The sequence below is a fragment of the Branchiostoma lanceolatum genome, chromosome 7, assembly GCF_035083965.1.
Source record: "Branchiostoma lanceolatum isolate klBraLanc5 chromosome 7, klBraLanc5.hap2, whole genome shotgun sequence".
In the NCBI taxonomy this organism is placed as follows: domain Eukaryota; kingdom Metazoa; phylum Chordata; class Leptocardii; order Amphioxiformes; family Branchiostomatidae; genus Branchiostoma; species Branchiostoma lanceolatum.
The window spans coordinates 14,732,789-14,751,654 of NC_089728.1; the positions used below are offsets into that span (position 1 = coordinate 14,732,789).

The following is an 18,866-nucleotide window of genomic DNA, read 5'->3' on the forward strand; positions in this document are numbered from 1 at the left end:
GTTGTCTTCCATCCAGCTCACATGCATTGACCCAGTTTTTCGTCTTCCAAGAAATTCCATTAAACGCCAAACCCCCATGCATACCCTTGGGGCCGCGAAAAGGTAGATAGCCAGGGTAGACAGGCCAGGTAGACAGGGCCAGCTTTTTCCGCGAACCCGTCGAACTTTGACCCGAACTGGCACAACCTCCTTGCATTATGTAAACACTACCGGAGCCGGCTGAGTCAAAACCATTGTTGGATCATTGTAGAATGGGCGTTTTGCGTCGAATCCGGTAACCATTTCTGAATGTGGTCAGATTCATACCTGCAAAAAAAAAGTTCGATCGGTCGGTCGGGTTTTACAATACATAATGTGCCAGTTCGCGGGTGACGTGCAAAAAAAAAAAGTTCCGACCGGTCGTGTTTTAGGACGGCTGAGTCATAACCATTCTTGGGTGATACGTCAGCACAAAACGCACAAGAGTCACTGCAATTATTAGTATATAGAAAAGGTAAACTGGTTGCGCGTGGTGTTAGCTCAGTCTGTGGTTGTCCTGACGAGACTGGAGTCACAACCTCTGGTTGATCACCATGGTACTGGAGCTCCTCCCGGTCCCTAGCTTATCGTGGGTCCTGCTGGCGCTACTAGCAGTTCTGTTTTACCTGTAAGTATGATACATTTTCATGACATTTTACTGACGTCTCTGATCTCTGCCACGCACGTGGTCACAATCGTGGACCATTTAAAGAACTGCAAAGAACGTATTTTCCATAGGTGATCATAGGTAGGTAGGTAGGTAGTCGACGTGCTTTATAATACGTGCGACGTGTTTACGTGCGACGTGCACCGTCGGGGTTTAAAATACCGCCCCTTGCGGGGTGACATACCCTTTTCCATAGTATAACTTGAAGTACACTTGACTCGAGCACCTAAACCTTTGCGGAAAAGGCTAGGCTGTCTAGCTGGCCTGTCTACCACGTGAGGCTGGTCAGATCCCCACCCCCCTCCCCATTTATAGCCCCACAAATGGTCAGGCACGAATGCAGTTGCCCTCTAGCGGAATGCATCCAAACTTTTTTGCATCCAGTGTATGGTATAGCAGATAACGTATTGACCAGAAATCTGCAAGTAAAGTAGAAATAAACTGTGAATTTCTTCGGGTATGCAGGCAGATATACAGTTCTCGTCGATGGTGTTGCAAACATGGCATGAAATATTATTGAGATAGATTAATGGTTGCCATTCAATTAAGTTTTTTTCTTTGTTAAGCCAATGAGGTATGATTGAACTTTAGCATAACTGGTAAACCACCTTAAGGGGTTGCCACGGTTTTAGTAATCACATAGAGTGTTTGTCATTAAACACTTGACATTTCAATTTGTGTACGTAACAATTTCAAGGGAATACTTAAGGTTGTTTGCACCTCCCCAGATATGCATTGCATCCCTTATGGACCTTCAAGAAGATGGGTGTTCCCGGGCCCACCCCTTTGCCACTTCTTGGAAACATGGTGTCAACAATCCAGAACGTAAGTAGGAAGTCTTTTTCTTAAACAAAAATGATTTTCTCTCTCGTAAAACCCAATGGATGGTAGAATCTAATTGGTGTCTGACAACTCAACTTAACATGTGAGGACTGAGTTTTTGTGTGAATGTGACTGTAGTTGGTCAAATTATTATACTTTGCTCCCGTGCAGGGAGTCTGGAATCCAGAAGCATCAAGGCAGCGTGTGCAACAGTATGGTAAAGTATATGGGTAAGTCTTGGATATATGAAATGTGACAACCCATGCATGGTATACATTGGGAAGTATATCAAATAATGTCTAGACGTTAGAAACTCCTCCAATGATTGTAAAATCCCATTGTCATCCCATACTACTACACCATATTGTATAAGATAGACTGATAAGCCTAATAGAATGTTATCTATGTACCAGTGAATGCCATACTTTGTACCTTGTACAATTGTTGTGCAATAAAGTTATTATATGTTTTCACCAGATTGTGGCTGTGGATCTGTGGACAGCATAATACAAGCTTATGAGAGGATGTTCATGATTGTTTACAATCAGACCATGTTGATTTGATTATATGGGTGACATCAATTTTTGTCCGTTTCGTCTGTTTTCCAAATACTAAACCTTTTGACCATATTGTAAATGGTACAAAGCAGCTATAGAATAGATGCTGTAAATTACAAACAAAATACTTTTATTCTATTTGCACACCCGCACCAGTTTTGTGTTCCAAGAGAATGTCATTCATTTAATTAAATCAACATAGCCTCAGTAAAGAGACAACTTTGATTCAGTACATGTTTGTGCTCCCTTCTATTACTAGGTTTTTCTTTGGACGGACTCCAATGCTCTTAATATCCGACCGAGAGATGCTCAGAGAGGTTTTCGTGAAAAAGTTTCATGCCCTCACCAACTTCCAGGTATAGCTGTTATTTTTACTTCTGGTTGTAATGCTGCAATTGAAAAAAAAATATCAAACTTAATCATGATAGTATAATATCAAAGCCTTTGACACTACAATACTATATGCTACATTGTACTATGTACCAAAACACTGTATTCCAGTTACTAAAACACTATATACTATTGGTGATCTATGCACCGAATAGTTACTTCTATCTCTTTGAAACACATGGAGACATAATCATGTATTTTGCGCATTATATATTCATTATATATTGCATGCCATAATGCCATTTGAATGTGTCCTGCTTTGACATCTTCTTACATGTCTTGTCCAATTGTAATGTCTTAAACAGCAATTGGTGCTCATTTTTGGTATAGTCAAGTAAAAAGTTGTTTTCAATATGTATGTAATCACAGAATTGGCTTTAAAAAGGTACGTTTTTATTGAAAGCCTTCCATTTTTTATGCACTCAAGCCCTTGCTTCATCTACTTATACCATATAAAATGTCTATTTTACTTGAGGTTCTGACTGTCGATTATCAACTCATTGTATCCAAACCAGTCCAAAAAACTGACACTGCAGACAAGACCCAGCGGCCGCATGCTGACCAATCTGATGGACGAGGACTGGAAGGATGTACGGAGGACCTTAAGTCCAGCCTTCAGTGGGGGCAAACTGAAGATGGTATGTTACTATGTAACATGTTATACATGTATGTCAGTAGAGATTGCAATCTGGGAGGATCGCTGATTCTGCTGGTAGACATCGTGATCAAATCTCGGTCAGCAAAGTTCATGATCAGAATCTTTGCCAGTACAATCGTCAATTCTACCGATAGAGATCCTGCTTAGATTCTGTAAATTCTAGAACATCTGCTTGAGGACAGTGAGAACTTTTAGCTTTAATTCATTCATTTTAGATCAATGGATTGACTTGAATCTCAAGACTTATGAATGGGAATCCAGCCTAACACATCTCTTAAACCCTGATCTTGATCTCTGTTGACAGAGACTCCGATCGCGACAGAGACTCCACCGGTAGAATTTCTGACACAAACAGATTCCTATCTCTACCCTGAAATGTGATTGCAATGTTTTTATTTCACAACCAAAAGTCAAGGTCAAAATCACCTGCTCTAATAGATTATTTTCTTTTGTCCAGATGGGGCCAGCGATAAACAGCTGTGCTGACCAGCTTGTGCGGAATATTGCAAAGTTTGCAGAAACAGGGGAGTCCTTCGACACCAAAGAGTGAGTATCAGTAGAAAGTAATTTAGAGAACATGAAGAAAAACAGGGCTTACGTATACAGGAAAACTTGAACCTGACCACACTCATTTGTTTTATCATTCACTATTGTTGTCTTTGGAGTGTCCCTGTCGTGTAGTGGTCTGCGCTTCTGTCACTTACCACATCTGGTTCAAATTACTTGGAACCAAAAGGCCCGAGTTCGTGCCCGGGTAGGACACCTCTGGACAAGAGGCGCATTGAGTCATACCAAAGACATAAAAATGGTACATACTTCTGAAACAGTATGGAACTTAAACACACTCCACTGCCAGTGGACTAGCCCCCTGCTGCAGTGATTGCACCACAGTGTGGCCCAGGGCGTGGTAGTAGGAAACGGGGATGGGCACTGCCCTATACACCCTATGGTGTGAGAGGATTTTAACTAATTGTTGTCTTTGCTAACAATTGATATCAGCAAATTTCACATATGTTGATCTCATTTTGAAAAAGTGTTTTTCAAGACTCAAGTCAATCTTTCTTTGTACAATCAGCATTAGTTCAATTCAAGCAAGTCACCAAGGTGATCAATCATTTGGGTCCCATATCGTCATCACACCCATGTCATCCAACCAGCTATGTTGGCCCCCGCCCAGCTTTGAAAAAAAATTATTGTTTGTAAATCTAGCGGTAGCTCGGTACTTTATACGTTTTAAGGATAATCTTACATTTTATCCTTTTTTTTTGTAAATTAGAGAGCCGACTAGTAGGTCCTGTGGCCTGACAAGTATTCTGAACTTGATTTCAGACTGACAGGTGCGTTCACTATGGACGTCATTGCCAGGACTGCCTTTGGTACTGAGATTGACTCTCAGCACAACCCTCAAGACCCTTTTGTTGTGATGGGCAAGAAGGCGTTCGATGTGAAGTTATCAAGTCCAAGTCTTGTGTTGTTCTGTGAGTTGAAAGTTTTATGTATTTTTATAATGTTGTATATCTAAATGTGTGCAGTAAGCATACCTTGGGGTTAAAATATCCAAAATAACTTTTCCTCTCCATTGCATTTATATATGTCATGTATGTCACACCTATTATGTAATAGGATATCATGAAATCAGCTTGCGCATTCTATTTTATTAACTATGCTACATCGCTCTTCCCCCATATGTGTAGTCATGTTCCCGTCCATCTTGAAGCCTATCCTGGAGTGGCTCAACACCGACCTTTTTCCAAGCGATGCCACCAGCTTCTTCTACGGTATCTTTGACCAGCTCATTGGGATGAGACAGAAGAGTGGTGAAGTATGTGTTTCATCATGCATGGTTCTCATCCTAATTGTTTCTGTTCAAAACAGATCTCTGGACTGATTCAGCTGTAATTCGTATGGCTATTTTCATTAGTGCAACACTAGGAGTGCATTGTGTGGTTATGTCCTTGGTGCTAAATGTGTTGTCGTAAAGATGCATGGCTTTTTTTGTACATTCAGCTTGCATTCATTCATTCATTCAGAATTCAATCAAATATCCATAAGAAGTATGCCTTAATGGTAACTACATGCTCTTTTACATAAAGTGTATTCAGCAATTCTAATGCCACATAACTTGTAGCCTTGACCTCTCAAATTTACAGAAAATCGACTGTTTGTATTCCTAATGTTATATGTAGCCAGTGCCTTTGTTAGTTCCACTGCACTCCATATAATCCCCTCTACATGTATGTTTCTCAGGAGACAACATTAACACGAATTTACTGTATTCTGTAAGTCTTTTCAAGGCATTTTCAAAAGTCTTACAGGAAGCAAGAATGCCAGTCATCAGTCCTATTCTTTCATGTCTTCCTAAATCAGAAGGATCGAGTTGATTTCATGCAGCTGATGATGGACGCCCACAAAGACACAGATGAGGAAGAAGAGGATGGTGCTAAGTTGCATGGGAAAAAACATGGTATGGTAATCCTTCATTTGTCATTCACACTTACTCTTTATTACCTGGTTTATTGTCTGTTGTTAACTATCTTGTGAAGGTTAGACGTTATTGCACTTCAGTTTTCAAGGTTTGATGGCAGCCAGCTCTGTCCTGTGTTCAGAGAAATGCAATGTCAAAACTTGTAAATATCGACCTCTCCTGATGTCATAATGAATGACTTTCCTTTTGCAAACGGATGACACGGTGAGGGTTGAGATGATGGATGTCTTTCTTGATAATATTCATCCATATCATGGGTTCTGTCCTTTTACACTTATCAAGACACATGAAAAGCCTTGCATGATTACTACACAATGAACTCACTACTGGTAAAATAAATCAATAAAATGAACCATACATTCCACTGTTCCAACTTGTCATTTACACTGGCTGTAACTACTTTCTGATTGTCAATTTTCTTTGTTCAGATACAAAAGAATATCATAGAATCAAATTAAAGACTAATACCGTGAAGATGATAAATTTTGGCCTTTAATTTTCTTTTTCTTTTGATATTTGTTTCTTTTCTATTGTTTGTTTTTGAAAATAATTGTAGCTCTGACCAGAGACGATGTTGTTGCCAATGGCTTCCTCTTCTTTATTGCCGGCTACGAGACAACTGCAACTACGATGGCCTTCGTGTTGTACAACTTTGCACTCAATCAGGAAGAGCAGGACAAGGCTAGGGAAGAGGTCAACAAGGTCATGGAGGGCAGGGTATGACTCTTTGTTGTTGTTGAATAAGCTAGTTCACAGTATGAACTGCACATGAGCAGTGTGATGCATTGTGGGTAATATGTCAAACAGTCAAAGTTGAGGATACCTGAGGCATAAGCAAACCACGTATAGACATGGTAGTGTTAGGGACCATCACCTTTGACCTGGTGCATATGCAGATCAGACTGTAAACCACCTTATAGCAAGGTTTTATGGAAACATAAATGTGTCGCAAATCAGAGCCACTATCATCACACACAGTGAATAAAAAAAAAACATGCAAGGATGGAAGTTCATTTCAGACACACCAAGAGCAAAATCAAGCAACCAATATGATCCTATTTACCTGACTTCCTGATAGGATAGGTACAAAATGTAGTTTTGAGACACATGTAGAATGAAGTTGATTCTTTTTGTGTTTTGTTATGTATAATTTAGGCCTAAAAACTTCAACAAGAAGTAATATTATTTATATCATTATCTTTCAGGGCTCAAAATTAATTTTTGGAAATGCATGCACTGGTGCACCTAACCTGAATTTAGGTGAACAGAAATAATTTTGGGTGCACAACATTAAAATAAAGTAAAAAATCAGCAAATTATATTTACAAACCCTGCAGCCAATCTGAAATTCTAGAGATATCTTCATAGTTTTAAAGTAAAGTTAAGTACAACAAAGGTAATATTACTTTTTCTGATACTTAAAATTTCAAGAATGTTCTGTAGTATACTTGTGTACAACATTTCCCCTGTCTTAAATGTTAGGCTGCTTGTTCAATAAGAAAAGAGTCAGAAATGAAGACAATTCTCTCCCACTGCAGGACCTGGTTGACTACGAGGCAGTGCATGAGATGTCCTACCTTGAGATGTGTTGTATGGAGACCCTACGCCTGTACCCCCCTGCACCAAGGTTTGTTTTGCTTCTCTTTTTGATGCATTTTGTGTGCTTTTGTGGTGCATAACTGGTAAACCTCCTGATCATAAATGGCGAGCTGTCTGTTCATTACAGGTAAACCACCTGGTGTGATGGCACAATGGGATATTAGAGTTTTCATGTTTGTATGGGGCCACACCCCAGTTTATTTGATTTGAGGCTGTACATCTTATGCATGTGCCTTCCTGGGGCAAAGTTTGTTTCTTTATTCTTTGTGTGCATAACTGGTAATATATGAATTCCTTCAATGCGCGGCACAACAGTACTTTACTTATACATGTAGTTGATATGAAGAACAAGCCTTGGAAGGAGCTAATCATGATTTTTTGAGGCAATGCAAACCATCGCAAACCCTTCTCTTAGATCAGTGGAATTGATCCTTCAATGGAACCTCAAATTTATCCTCTGATTCAAAGGTTGTAACCCTATCCAGTAGCTTGTGAATTCGGGTCCATGGGATGTCATCCATCAAATCATGTCAAGATGGCCTTACAGAGAAATCTTATAAACTGAACTTTTCACCAGATCTGTGGTATTATTTACGATTACTAGATTACTCTGTCTATATGATCATGACATTTTGGAATGACATGTAGTTTTACCTTCTGGTATCTATTGTTCCAGTACTAGCCGAGTGGCTTCTGAAGAGGTCAAAGTTCAATGGCTGACCATTCCTAAGGACATGTTTGTCATGGTGCCCATCCTTGCCATCCACTACGATCCTGAACGCTGGCCGGAACCCAAGAAGTTCATCCCTGAAAGGTGCTGTGAACTTTCTTAAAATAACAATGACAATGATTTTCATTTCACATTCATAGGACAGATTGGGTAAATGAAGCATGTTGGATAGCTAAGAGAGAAAAAGGAAAGCTAATTTTTCACAGGTCATGGCAAGATAACAATGTACAAAATTATACCTGAGATTTCCTACCCTCACGAACACTACACCAGTGTCCTTTAGGATTGCAAACCTTTCCCTGTAGCATACAATCTAGGTGAGCAACAACAGCCAGGATTCAAAGTCTCATCTGGTGCCACTGGAATACTTACTACTTGCAGTCGAATACTTTTGGAAGAATGTTTACAGCAAACTGAAACAAAGAGAGAAATTTAGAAACCAAACTGTGCTGTACGTCTGACCAATGGTGTGTCAATGCAGGTTCACCAAAGAAGCTCGAGAGAAACGGGATCCGTACGACTGGCTGCCATTCGGCGCGGGACCACGGAGCTGCATCGGGATGAGGCTGGCCATGATGGAACTGAAGGTTGGACTGGCCAAGATCCTGATGAATTACCGCATCATGACTGCACCTGATACCGATGTGAGGACAGAACTTTGTAGTATCTTCAATTGTTTTATCTGTGTATGTTGCTCTGGTTGTTTCGTTATTGATCAAAATATTAGAAGAAGTTACAGATACATGTAGATCGTCATGATATTTAGTTTGTCTTCAGGGCTTGACAAAATTGGGACATCATGGTAACTTTTTGGTACTACATTAGAACTGCAGTCTGTTTTGTCTTACCAGAAGTACTTCATGTTCTGAAGAGTTTAAATCACATGCTTACTATTAATCATTCCAACATGCTTGGTTGCCTCTTACATTAAGGTGGCCAGAGCACAGGAAAGTTATGAGCCTTATTACATTTAGAGATCAGTTGGACTGAAACATGAGGTTTTCTAACATTGCTTGTATCCTTGGTGTTCTGCCACAGATCCCCCTGGTGATGAAGAAGGGCAACCAGTTTCCAACTCCAGAGAACGGCATTCGTCTGAAATTTGAGCTGATTAATTAAAACAGCTACTGACTCCAGAGTGAGGTCTATCAAGTCAACCCCAAGAGTTAATACATGTACATGTACATCCTAAAGTATCTTTGATTATTTTGATACTTCTCTGTATTCTGATATTGCCATATTATCTGGAGGTTTGAAAGATACAGGCAATAATAAATTTGGGCACATACTAGTGATGATAAATTAGAGAAATAACTGTTACATTAATACCAATTAAATATTGTTTTGGCAAGCTGAAAGTACCATTGTCAGGACTATTCATGTTATGTTCTTACATGTGGGGTTATGTCCTTGGTGCTGAACATGTTGTCATGAAGATACATTACCTTTTGTACATTCAGCTTGCATAACTTAAGTTTAAATACAGGTAGAAAGATTGCATTTATGGTGACGACCTTATCCCATTTTACATAGAGTGTAATTAGCCCTTTAAATTCCAAGTGATTCGCAGCTTAGATTTAACATGAAGTGAAAAAGCGGCTCCTGAATCTAGTGTAAAGTTAAGCCAGCCTGCTCGTAATCAGTGTAATACACAGCCATTGCCTTTCTAAATCTAACGAAGAGCTTAGATGGTACCACTCCTTGCAGCACCTCCACCAACCACCCCGTGTGTATTCCTCTGGAGAACGTTAACCTTCTTAATATATAATTCACTAGATGTGAATTTGACAGGTAGTCAGGTATAATCATGCTTTAGTTCTAAGTTTGTGTATGCCAGTAATGAGTAGCATCAACATGATATTTTGATTTTTGCCTCACGTACCTAATGAAGAACGCTAGTTACATTTCTTGTATGATTATCACAAGGTGTTTTGCTAGATAGAAACCAACTTTTAGAAGCATAAAAAGGTGACGCTGAATGGAAACCAAAATATATAGAAATGTACATTTTATATTTGACTTTATCGTAAAAGCTATATACCATACTTCTTAAGTTGGACTTGGAGAAAATATTCAATATACAGTAACAGTAGTGTAATTACTTTCACGGTGGTTGTATTTCGTGGAAGGAAGGGAAAGGCTTTTGATGTATTTTGAAACAACTCTGTAGTACGGCAGTAATAAAGCTATATTGGAAAAGCATATTTTCAAACTCTTCTTTGTGCTCAGTGTGGTAAGAATGCCTCACAGCGAAACAGAACGTATCTGCAGACTGACAGCAAGTTATGTTACATGTAACGTTAGTGTGAAATGACATTTGTATTCTAACGCCAAGCTTCATGGGCTTCTTTGGCCTAATACCCGTTGTAATAAGATGTCACATGAGTTAATATTAATGATCCACTAACACGCACAAGCAACACCCCTTCCTCAAGAGACTTTCCCTGGGTTTGCCAGTGCCTTTGACATTAAACCATCAGAAAAAGTCGTCTCGTGTGGAGTTGTGATATTCCAAGGTAAACCCCTACTGTAGGAAGATACAGAGATCAGAGCAGAGCAACCACCACACCCGTTACGTTACCTGTATTATTGACACGGTTCCTGCGTACTGCACCAATATCACAAAACCCGATGTTCTATGTATCTATTAGCTAGAATGGCAACATTTTCGGGAAAATGCAAGATATTCCCCTCCCATTACCTACACCTCAAATATGACATCCTTAGCATTGACTGTATTATGAAGTTTCTGCATTAATTATGCAAACGAGGCCTTCATTAGCATAATTTATGGTTCTGGTGTGTTCATCTTTCCTAAAGGTACCTTTAAGATGACATCCGCAGCTTTTACGGTAAGGGAATTACAAGTTCATGCAGAAATTATATATGCAAATGAGGTCCTCATAAGCATAATTCATGGTCGGGTGTGTTCACCTTTCCTAAAGGTACCTACATCTCAAAGACGACATCCGCAGCTTTTAAGATAAGGAGAACACAAGTTTATGCATAAGTTATGTAAATAAGGTCCTCATTAGCATAATCTATTGTCAGGTGTATTCACCTTTCCTAAAGGTACCTACATCTCAAATATAACATCCGTACCATGTAACATAAGGTACATACAATTTTCCATATAAATTATGCAAATGAGGTCCTCATTAGCATAATAAACTACGCACAAAAAGTTTGGAAACTGTACTTTGGTTGATCATATTTCCGTTGTTTCTTAATCAATTTCAATGCATTACATATCGTTGGAAAGCCTGTGTAATTTCCTTTCCTATGATACCCAACTCATTATAATTGCAATCTCATGGAGCGAGCACCAGGCCTGCTTACGCGTGGGTTGTAGAAAAAAAGTGCCCAAATTTCCCTGCTAGTGTCAAACACTCAGCGCAGCGCCAACCCCCATTTGTGGTGGTGTTTTCCACATCGTGAATGGAACAGTGTGTGGAGGAATGTTATGTTCACAGCTACAGATAAGAGTAGATTTATTTAGACTGTTGGGTGGGTAAATGAAAGTCTGGGCAACGAGGAGAACCCTAAGCTTACTGTTGCACAGATAGACTGACTGAAAGTTTTGTTGGAGTCAGTGTCATGGTGTGGGGCAGTACACGTTAACTGCTAGAGGAAAAAACAGGCTATTCATCCTAAGCAACCTCGATGTGTCAAGACATAGAGACACCTTTCTCAATCCAGTCACATTTCCAAGATCTTTACCTCTGCAATATGTAAGATCTGCAAGATGATGGTGCACTTCCATACTGAATGAGAGTCATTTCAGACCACCTCCAGGATGCAGAAATACAGAGGATAGAAGGGCCCTCCTGCAGCCCAGATCTCAACACAATTGAACACAGTCTCAGACTTTGTGATCACTGATCAGTTTGGGCGAGCTGTGCATGCAAGAATGATCAACAGAACAACACTGGTCGACCTGCGACGACTCCTTGTGGAAGAATAGCCAGGGCCGCGTAACAAAACTGGTGACAAGCATGAGGAGGATGTGCCGGGCTGTGGTGACAGTGCATGGCTTGTGTACTCAGTATTAAGCCACCTTCATCATTTCAGTTAATTTCCAAACTTTTTGTGCTGAGTGTACATTACCAGGTGTGTTCACCTTTCCTTAAGGTACCTTCATCTCAAATATGACATCCGCAGATTTAACAGTAAGGGAAATACAAGTTTCTGCATAGATTATGCAAATTGGGTCCGCATTAGCATAATATATGGCCATGTGTGTTCACCTTTCCTTAAGGTACCTTCTTCTCAGATATGACATCCGCAGCTTTTACGGTAAGGGAAATACAACTTATGCATAAATTATGCAAACGAGGTCCTCATTAGCATAATATATGGCTAGGTGTGTTCACGTTGATGAAGGTTAGACATCCAGGTAATAAGATACGCCAAAAATAATTACTCAAGCAACTGGATAAGATTTTGAAACAGTCAGACGTTTCACAGTATCCACTGTCTTTCGTCAGTGACTAACGATAGGACTGAGAACACCAGCTTTATACCAAAACTCTGAATAGATATGTTAATGAGGTAAAGACAATTTAGGATGTCTTGATGTAGTCTTCAAAAAGAAGATTAACTCAAGACAAAGTTATGCCAATAGTTCAATTAGCTACTGTTGTTCTAGTACAGTAACTAAATGTTGCTTGTCCGGGGGTGGGGGGCAGTGCATTATCCCAGGTGCCTGAAAGTTGAACGCGTAGACCGCCTTTCCTGTTGAGGGCGGGGTTGTACATCCTCTCATATATTGCTTCTCTAATTCCCCGTTCGAACCAGCGTTCTTCACGATCTAGGATGTCCGTGGATTCGAAATTGAATGAGTGTCCCTGGTTGTGTTTTAGATGGTGGTAAATGGCAGAGGAGTAGCGGTTAGCGCTCTTTCTGCAATGTTCCTTGTACCGTTCTTTTAGTGGTCGACTTGTCTCCCCAATGTACATGTTATTGCAGTTCGGTTCCTCACATTTCAGTTTGTAGATGACATTGGCTTTGATGGTGTGTTCACCTTTCTTAAAGGTACCTACATCTCAAATATGACATACGCAGCTTTTACGGTAAGGGAAATACAAGTTTCTGCATAAATTATGCAAATGAGGTCCTCATTAGCATAATTTATTGTCAGGTGAACTCAACTTTTTTAAAGGTACCTACATCTTAAATATAACATCGGTACATTGTAACATAAGGTACATATAACTTTCTGTAATACCATTAGTAGAGCTACCACCCCACATCTACTTGGTCTTTGGCAGAAGGAGAAAAAGAAAGAAGAAGAAGGCAGAAGAACAGGCAAGCAAAAACAGTATATTCCCTCTCTGGGAATATAAATACCGACAACAGTCGTCCGAAAGCACGACCGACCGGTCGAACTTTCTTTTGTTTGTCTCCCGCGGCCTTTGACCCGAACTGATGGCACAACCTCCTTGCATTATGTCAACACTACCGGGGCAGGCTGACTGCTGAGTCATAACCATTCTTGGGTGATACGTCAGCACAAAACGCAGGCTAAGGCAAAGACAGAACAACAAGAGTCACTGCGAGTACTAGTTTATAGAAAAGGAAACTGGTTGCGTTGTGTTAGCTCAGTCTGTGGTTGTCCTGGCGAGACTGGAGTCACAACGTTGATCACCATGGTCCTGGAGCTCCTCCCCTTATCGTGGGTCCTGCTGGCGCTACTAGCAGTTCTGTTTTACCTGTAAGTATGATACATTTTCATGACAGGGTTCTGTCTTTACTGATGTCTCTGAACTCTGCCACGCACGTCGTCATAATCGTGGACCGTTTAAAGAACTCCAAAGAACGTATTCAATGTATTTTCCATAGGTACTAAGGTAGGTGGGTAGGTAGTCGACGTGCTTACGTGCGACGTGTTTACGTGCGACGTGCACCGTCTGGGTTATACCGCCCCTTGGGGGGTGACATACCCTTTTCCATAGTACAGACGAAGCCACTTAATTGCACATCGGATAAACGCACCTTCCATTTAATTGCACCGAATCCCAATATCCAAAACCGGTTCCCATTCACTGCATTGTTAGTGGCTCCGCATATCTGCACCGCGCATGGTCACCAATGCCGGATAACTGCACCAATTTTTTTCAAAAATCCTCGACCAGTTAACTGAAAAGGTGCGCTAAAATCGGCAAACGCGGTACAAATGAGCCGATACCTGCCGGTGTAAGGTGCAATACCGCCAATATGTTTAAAACTGTTTTGAGTAACAAAAGAAGGCGGTCTCCATTGACAGTTACGTTGATAGGAATCGTATGGGAGGTCCCGGCCAAGTTTTAGTTTCAATTCCTAGTTTCATGGCGGTACATGATTTACGTAAATCGACAACTGCACTCTACGTAATGTAACACAGAAACTGTTATCCCATGAGTGGCATGACGATGTTTCAGAATGCCTCCCCTGTAACATTACGTGTGCTGTAATGCGGTAGATCGCATGGAAAAATGAAAGAATGCAAAATCAAAACAGCTTCGTAGTCATTTCTTTATTTTCAGCAAAGGGGCAATAAATAAAGTTAATAACTGAATAATTTCGTCTGTTTTCTTTGTGCTAATGTTTCTGACTAACAATACACCCCCTCGCCCATGGTGGTGCGGTCCAGCTGGGCATTTCGCATAATTGCACCAGCCGGATAATTGCACCAAAAACGCTGACAAATGGGTGGTGCAGTTAAGCGGATTCTACTGTATAACTTGAAGTACACTTGACTCGAGCACCTAGGGATTGCGGAAAAAGCTGGCCCTGTCTACCTGGCCTGTCTACCCTGGCTGTCTACCTTTTTGGGGCCCCAAGGGTATGCATGGGGGTTTGGGCTTTAATGGAATTTCCTTGAGGAAAAACTGGGTCAATGCAATTCCAGATGTGTGTGAGCTGGATGGAAGACAATGCCTATTGAGTTGGGGCGGGGGTGTGGGTGAAGCTGGTAAAGCAATTCCACCAAAACTGGAAAAAAAGTTCCAAGTACACTTACAGTATACAATAAAATGTTCCTGAAATGTTAAACAAAATTGAAGTAGAAAGTAATACAAGGGAGCAAAGAAAACTGGTAGGATGAGCCACACAACAATAGGACCTTTGTTTGTCACAACAGCTAAATTCACAACAGATGTCTGACACTCCTGGGGGCTACTGTAGCTCAGATACTGACGAAATCTTTAGCAGCTGCTGCTCTGGCAAACCATCCTATCAGTTTTCTTTGCTTATCCTGTACCTCATCACACCTCTTCTATCTAGTTTAACAATCCTAGTATATTTTATTGTATACTTACATGTTTGTTTATCAATAATAGATTTTCTTCCAGTGTTGGTGGAGTTGCTCATAACTGTCCCTATCCTCCAACAGCATTGATCCAGCCCACCCACAGCTGGGATTGCCACTGACCCAGGTTTTCCTCAAGAAAATTCAATCAGATGCAAAACCCCCATGCATGCCCTTGGGGTCCAAAAAGGGTAGATAGCCAGGGTAGACAGGCCAGGTAGACAGGGGCAGCTTTTTCCGCAAACCCGAGCACCTAAACCTTTGAAGTTTGCGGAAAATCTAGGCTGTCTAGCTGGCCTGTCTACCTGGCCTGTCTACCACGTCATGACAGGGTTCTGTCTTTACTGATGTCTCTGCCACGCACGTCGTCACAATCATACTATCATAGACCGTTTAAAGGAACTCCGAAGAACGCATTCAATGCATATACCATAGTTAAACAGTACTCGAGTTCGGCGACCTCGACATACCTCCTTGAAATGTTTGGGTTGTTGGAATTAGCTGTCCGGTCCGATCGGCGGAAACAGCTGTCCGGTCCGACTGGTGGAAAAAGCTGACGTCTGACGTGTTTCTCTTTATCTTTATTACATGTGTTACTGCATATCATGTCATGAAGTGTGCCCATTGGATAAAAGCATGCAAATGACGACAATTTACGCGCTACACTGTTTTTGTCTTGCTTTCTATCGCTACTTTATAAGCGACAGCGGCTATTTTGTTTATTGGGTGTGGGGGAGTAGTAGACCGTCGTTAATGAACCAGTCATTAAACGAAAGTGGTGTCTCTAATTCTATGTAGGACAGGACGCACTTACATCCCATGCTGACCATCTTGTCAGACTGGACAGCTTTTTCCACTGTCTGGACTGGACAGGTTTTTAGAGCTTACTACCCACGCTAACTATGATGTTACAATTGTTACATTCATATACTATGCTTACATACAGTCAGTAACTTACTCTATTGTCATTCGAGCTAATACATGGCATGAAACGTTACTGTATAATGAATGAATGCCATAAAAATAAGTTTTTTCTTTGTTTAGACAATGAGGTTTGAGGTATGATTGAACCGTAACATAACCGGTAAACCACATCAAGGCATTCCCAAGGTCTTACTCTTAGGAGTCTCACAGAATACAGTGCAATTTTACTTGTCATCAAAATGATTTCATACTTGGCATTCTGTTTGTCACTTTGTGCTTCCCCCAGGTATGCATTGCATCCCTTATTGATCTTCAAGAAGATGGGTATTCCCGGACCCACCCCTTTGCCACTGCTTGGAAACATGGTGTCATTGTTCAAGAACGTAAGTAGGAAATCTTTTCCTTAAAGAATTTCTGAAGCAATTTCTTGTGTACTAGATATGCTGTAATATGTACATGTTTTTTTCTCATAGAACCCAATGGTAGAATCTAATTGATGTCTGACAATCTAAAGTTGTGAGGGCTGAGTGTTTGTGTCTGGAAAACCATCAATGACTGTAGTCAGTCAAATTGTCAAACTTTGCCATGTGCAGGGAGTCTGGAATGCAGAGGTGGAGAGACAGCTCGTGCAACAGTTCGGTAAAGTGTATGGGTAAGTGCTGGATATTTTTTTCACCAAACCTTGGCTGTGGATTTGTGCACAGGATAATAGAAGATTATGAAAGAATGTTCATGATTTTTTGCAATCAGTGAAGAGAAATATTTGATTCCTCACATGTTTGTGTTCCCATCTACATGTATCATTAGGCTTTTCTTTGGATCAACTCCAATGCTTGTCATTTCTGACCGAGAGATGCTCAGAGAGGTCTGCGTGAAAAAGTTCCATGCCTTCAGCAACCGCCAGGTAGCTTCTATTTCTGGTTGTACGAATTAAGTGACACCTATGAAAAATAGATTTATCAAGAATTGTTGTTGTCATTGTTCTCATTTCTTGATGCATTTAAGTTTTGCTGTGCTTGACTCTACTTAGTGTTAACACAATACATTTGTTAGCACTATCTATCATTTGAAAACACTGTGCAATATCTAGTCAAACCATATTTTTTCTGATTGTGGATTATTGTTGTTTGTTTGTTTCCAAACCAGTCCAAAGTACTGACACTGGAGACAAAACCCGGTGGCCGCATGCTGAGCAATCTGTTGGACGAGGACTGGAAGGACGTACGGAGCACCTTAAGTCCAGCCTTCAGCGGGGGCAAACTGAAGATGGTATTCTTATGTCAGGGTAGAGATTGCAATCTGGTAGAAGTACAGATTCTGCTGGTAAAGATTGCAGTCAGACTCTCTTATGAGGAAGATGCGATCAAGATCTCTGCCAGTACAATCAAGAATTCTACCAATAGAGATCCTGATTGAAATCTGCAAATCTTAAGATATTCACTTAAAAGTGAGAACTTTTCAACTTCAATTCACGTCACTTAAGATCAATGAAATGACGTGAAGCGGGATTTATGAGTGGAAGTCCACCTTAACACATTCCTAAAAAAATTGTACCTGTCTTAACTCTTACACAGATAACATTGTATGGGAAACAAACAATACAGAAGCAAATCTGTATATTAGATTATTTTCTCTTGTACAGATGGGGCCAGCGATAAACAGCTGTGCTGAACAGCTGGTGCGGAATATTGCAAAGTTTGCAGAAACAGGGGAGTCCTTCGACACCAAAGAGTGAGTATCAGTAGAAAGTAGAAAACAAGTTTAAGAACAAGATGAAAACAAGGGGGTCTACTGGAAAACTTGAACTGGACTCGATTCACTCCCTAAAGCGATGTGGCAGGCTTACATATAATGCACTCAATGACATACAAACTCAGTTTTCATGTTGCTCTTCCAGTTCAACATTGTTGTTTTACATTACAAGAGGTAGAAAATTGACTTGAATTCCACCATGTAAAAAAGACTGTCACATTAAAAAGAGGTCTTCTCAAAATTTTCTTGAACGCTTGAATATCTTAAATGTGCCTACCTTTGGTATAACTGATGCTGCATTGGTCTTTAATCAAATGATTTTTAAACCTCCTCGCTTTAATTCACCGTTCTTGTAAATGTTGCGGTCTTAGGGTACTTGGCAGAAATATTAGAGTTGACGTTACCTAGGTTCAGGCTTTCCACTTGAATTCAGGTTTGAGGATAATCTTCCCATTTATCTTTTTTTTTGGTTTTTTTTTGTAAGTCCGAGAGCCGACAAATTTAGTTGGTGTGGCCTGACAAATATTGTAAACTTGATTTCAGACTGACAGGTGCCTTCACTATGGACGTCATTGCCAGGACTGCCTTTGGTACAGAGATTGACTCTCAGCACAACCCTCAAGACCCTTTTGTTGTGATGGGCAAGAAGGCTTTCGATGTGAAGATTTCAAGTCCAACCCTTGTGTTGTTCTGTGAGTTGAAAGTGTTATGTTTATGTGTATCTTAGAATGTTGAATATGAAAATGTGTGTTTGTTTTTTGCAGCACCGTGATGTAAAATATGTTGGAGCCATTTCGAGATGATAGATCATGGAGTTAAGTTGCATGGACCAAAGTAGGGCATCTAACACTCACTATAAGCTAACAAGCCATGTGTGTAGTATTAAGTAAAGTAGATTCATTCCTCAGGACACATTGCATGTTGCTGATACTCTAGATTTCAGTCATTCATAAATGTCACAGCCCTACCTGCTGGA

General features: G+C 40.5%; 1 protein-coding gene across 6 annotated transcripts in view; it reads left to right on the forward strand.

Moving 5' to 3' along the window:
* Positions 1-18,866, forward strand: part of LOC136437823 (cytochrome P450 3A8-like) — a 35,017-nt gene that overhangs the window by 10,663 nt on the left and 5,488 nt on the right. The window contains exons 1-14 of one of the 6 annotated variants that reach the window (XM_066432326.1): positions 547-646; positions 1,414-1,510; positions 1,679-1,737; positions 2,324-2,420; positions 2,970-3,092; positions 3,570-3,658; positions 4,442-4,590; positions 4,807-4,934; positions 5,480-5,576; positions 6,154-6,314; positions 7,136-7,224; positions 7,873-8,010; positions 8,408-8,570; positions 8,965-10,128. In XM_066432326.1, coding sequence (XP_066288423.1) covers positions 573-646; positions 1,414-1,510; positions 1,679-1,737; positions 2,324-2,420; positions 2,970-3,092; positions 3,570-3,658; positions 4,442-4,590; positions 4,807-4,934; positions 5,480-5,576; positions 6,154-6,314; positions 7,136-7,224; positions 7,873-8,010; positions 8,408-8,570; positions 8,965-9,045 — 1,545 coding nt within the window. In that variant the 5' untranslated portion in view covers positions 547-572 and the 3' untranslated portion in view covers positions 9,046-10,128. Of the gene's footprint in view, positions 1-544; positions 647-1,413; positions 1,511-1,678; positions 1,738-2,323; positions 2,421-2,969; positions 3,093-3,569; positions 3,659-4,441; positions 4,591-4,806; positions 4,935-5,479; positions 5,577-6,153; positions 6,315-7,135; positions 7,225-7,872; positions 8,011-8,407; positions 8,571-8,964; positions 10,129-13,159; positions 13,640-16,424; positions 16,522-16,731; positions 16,791-16,945; positions 17,043-17,284; positions 17,408-17,780; positions 17,870-18,433; positions 18,583-18,866 lie in introns of those variants that run through there. The other 5 variants (XM_066432328.1, XM_066432332.1, XM_066432331.1 and 2 more) reach the window with 5 other exon arrangements.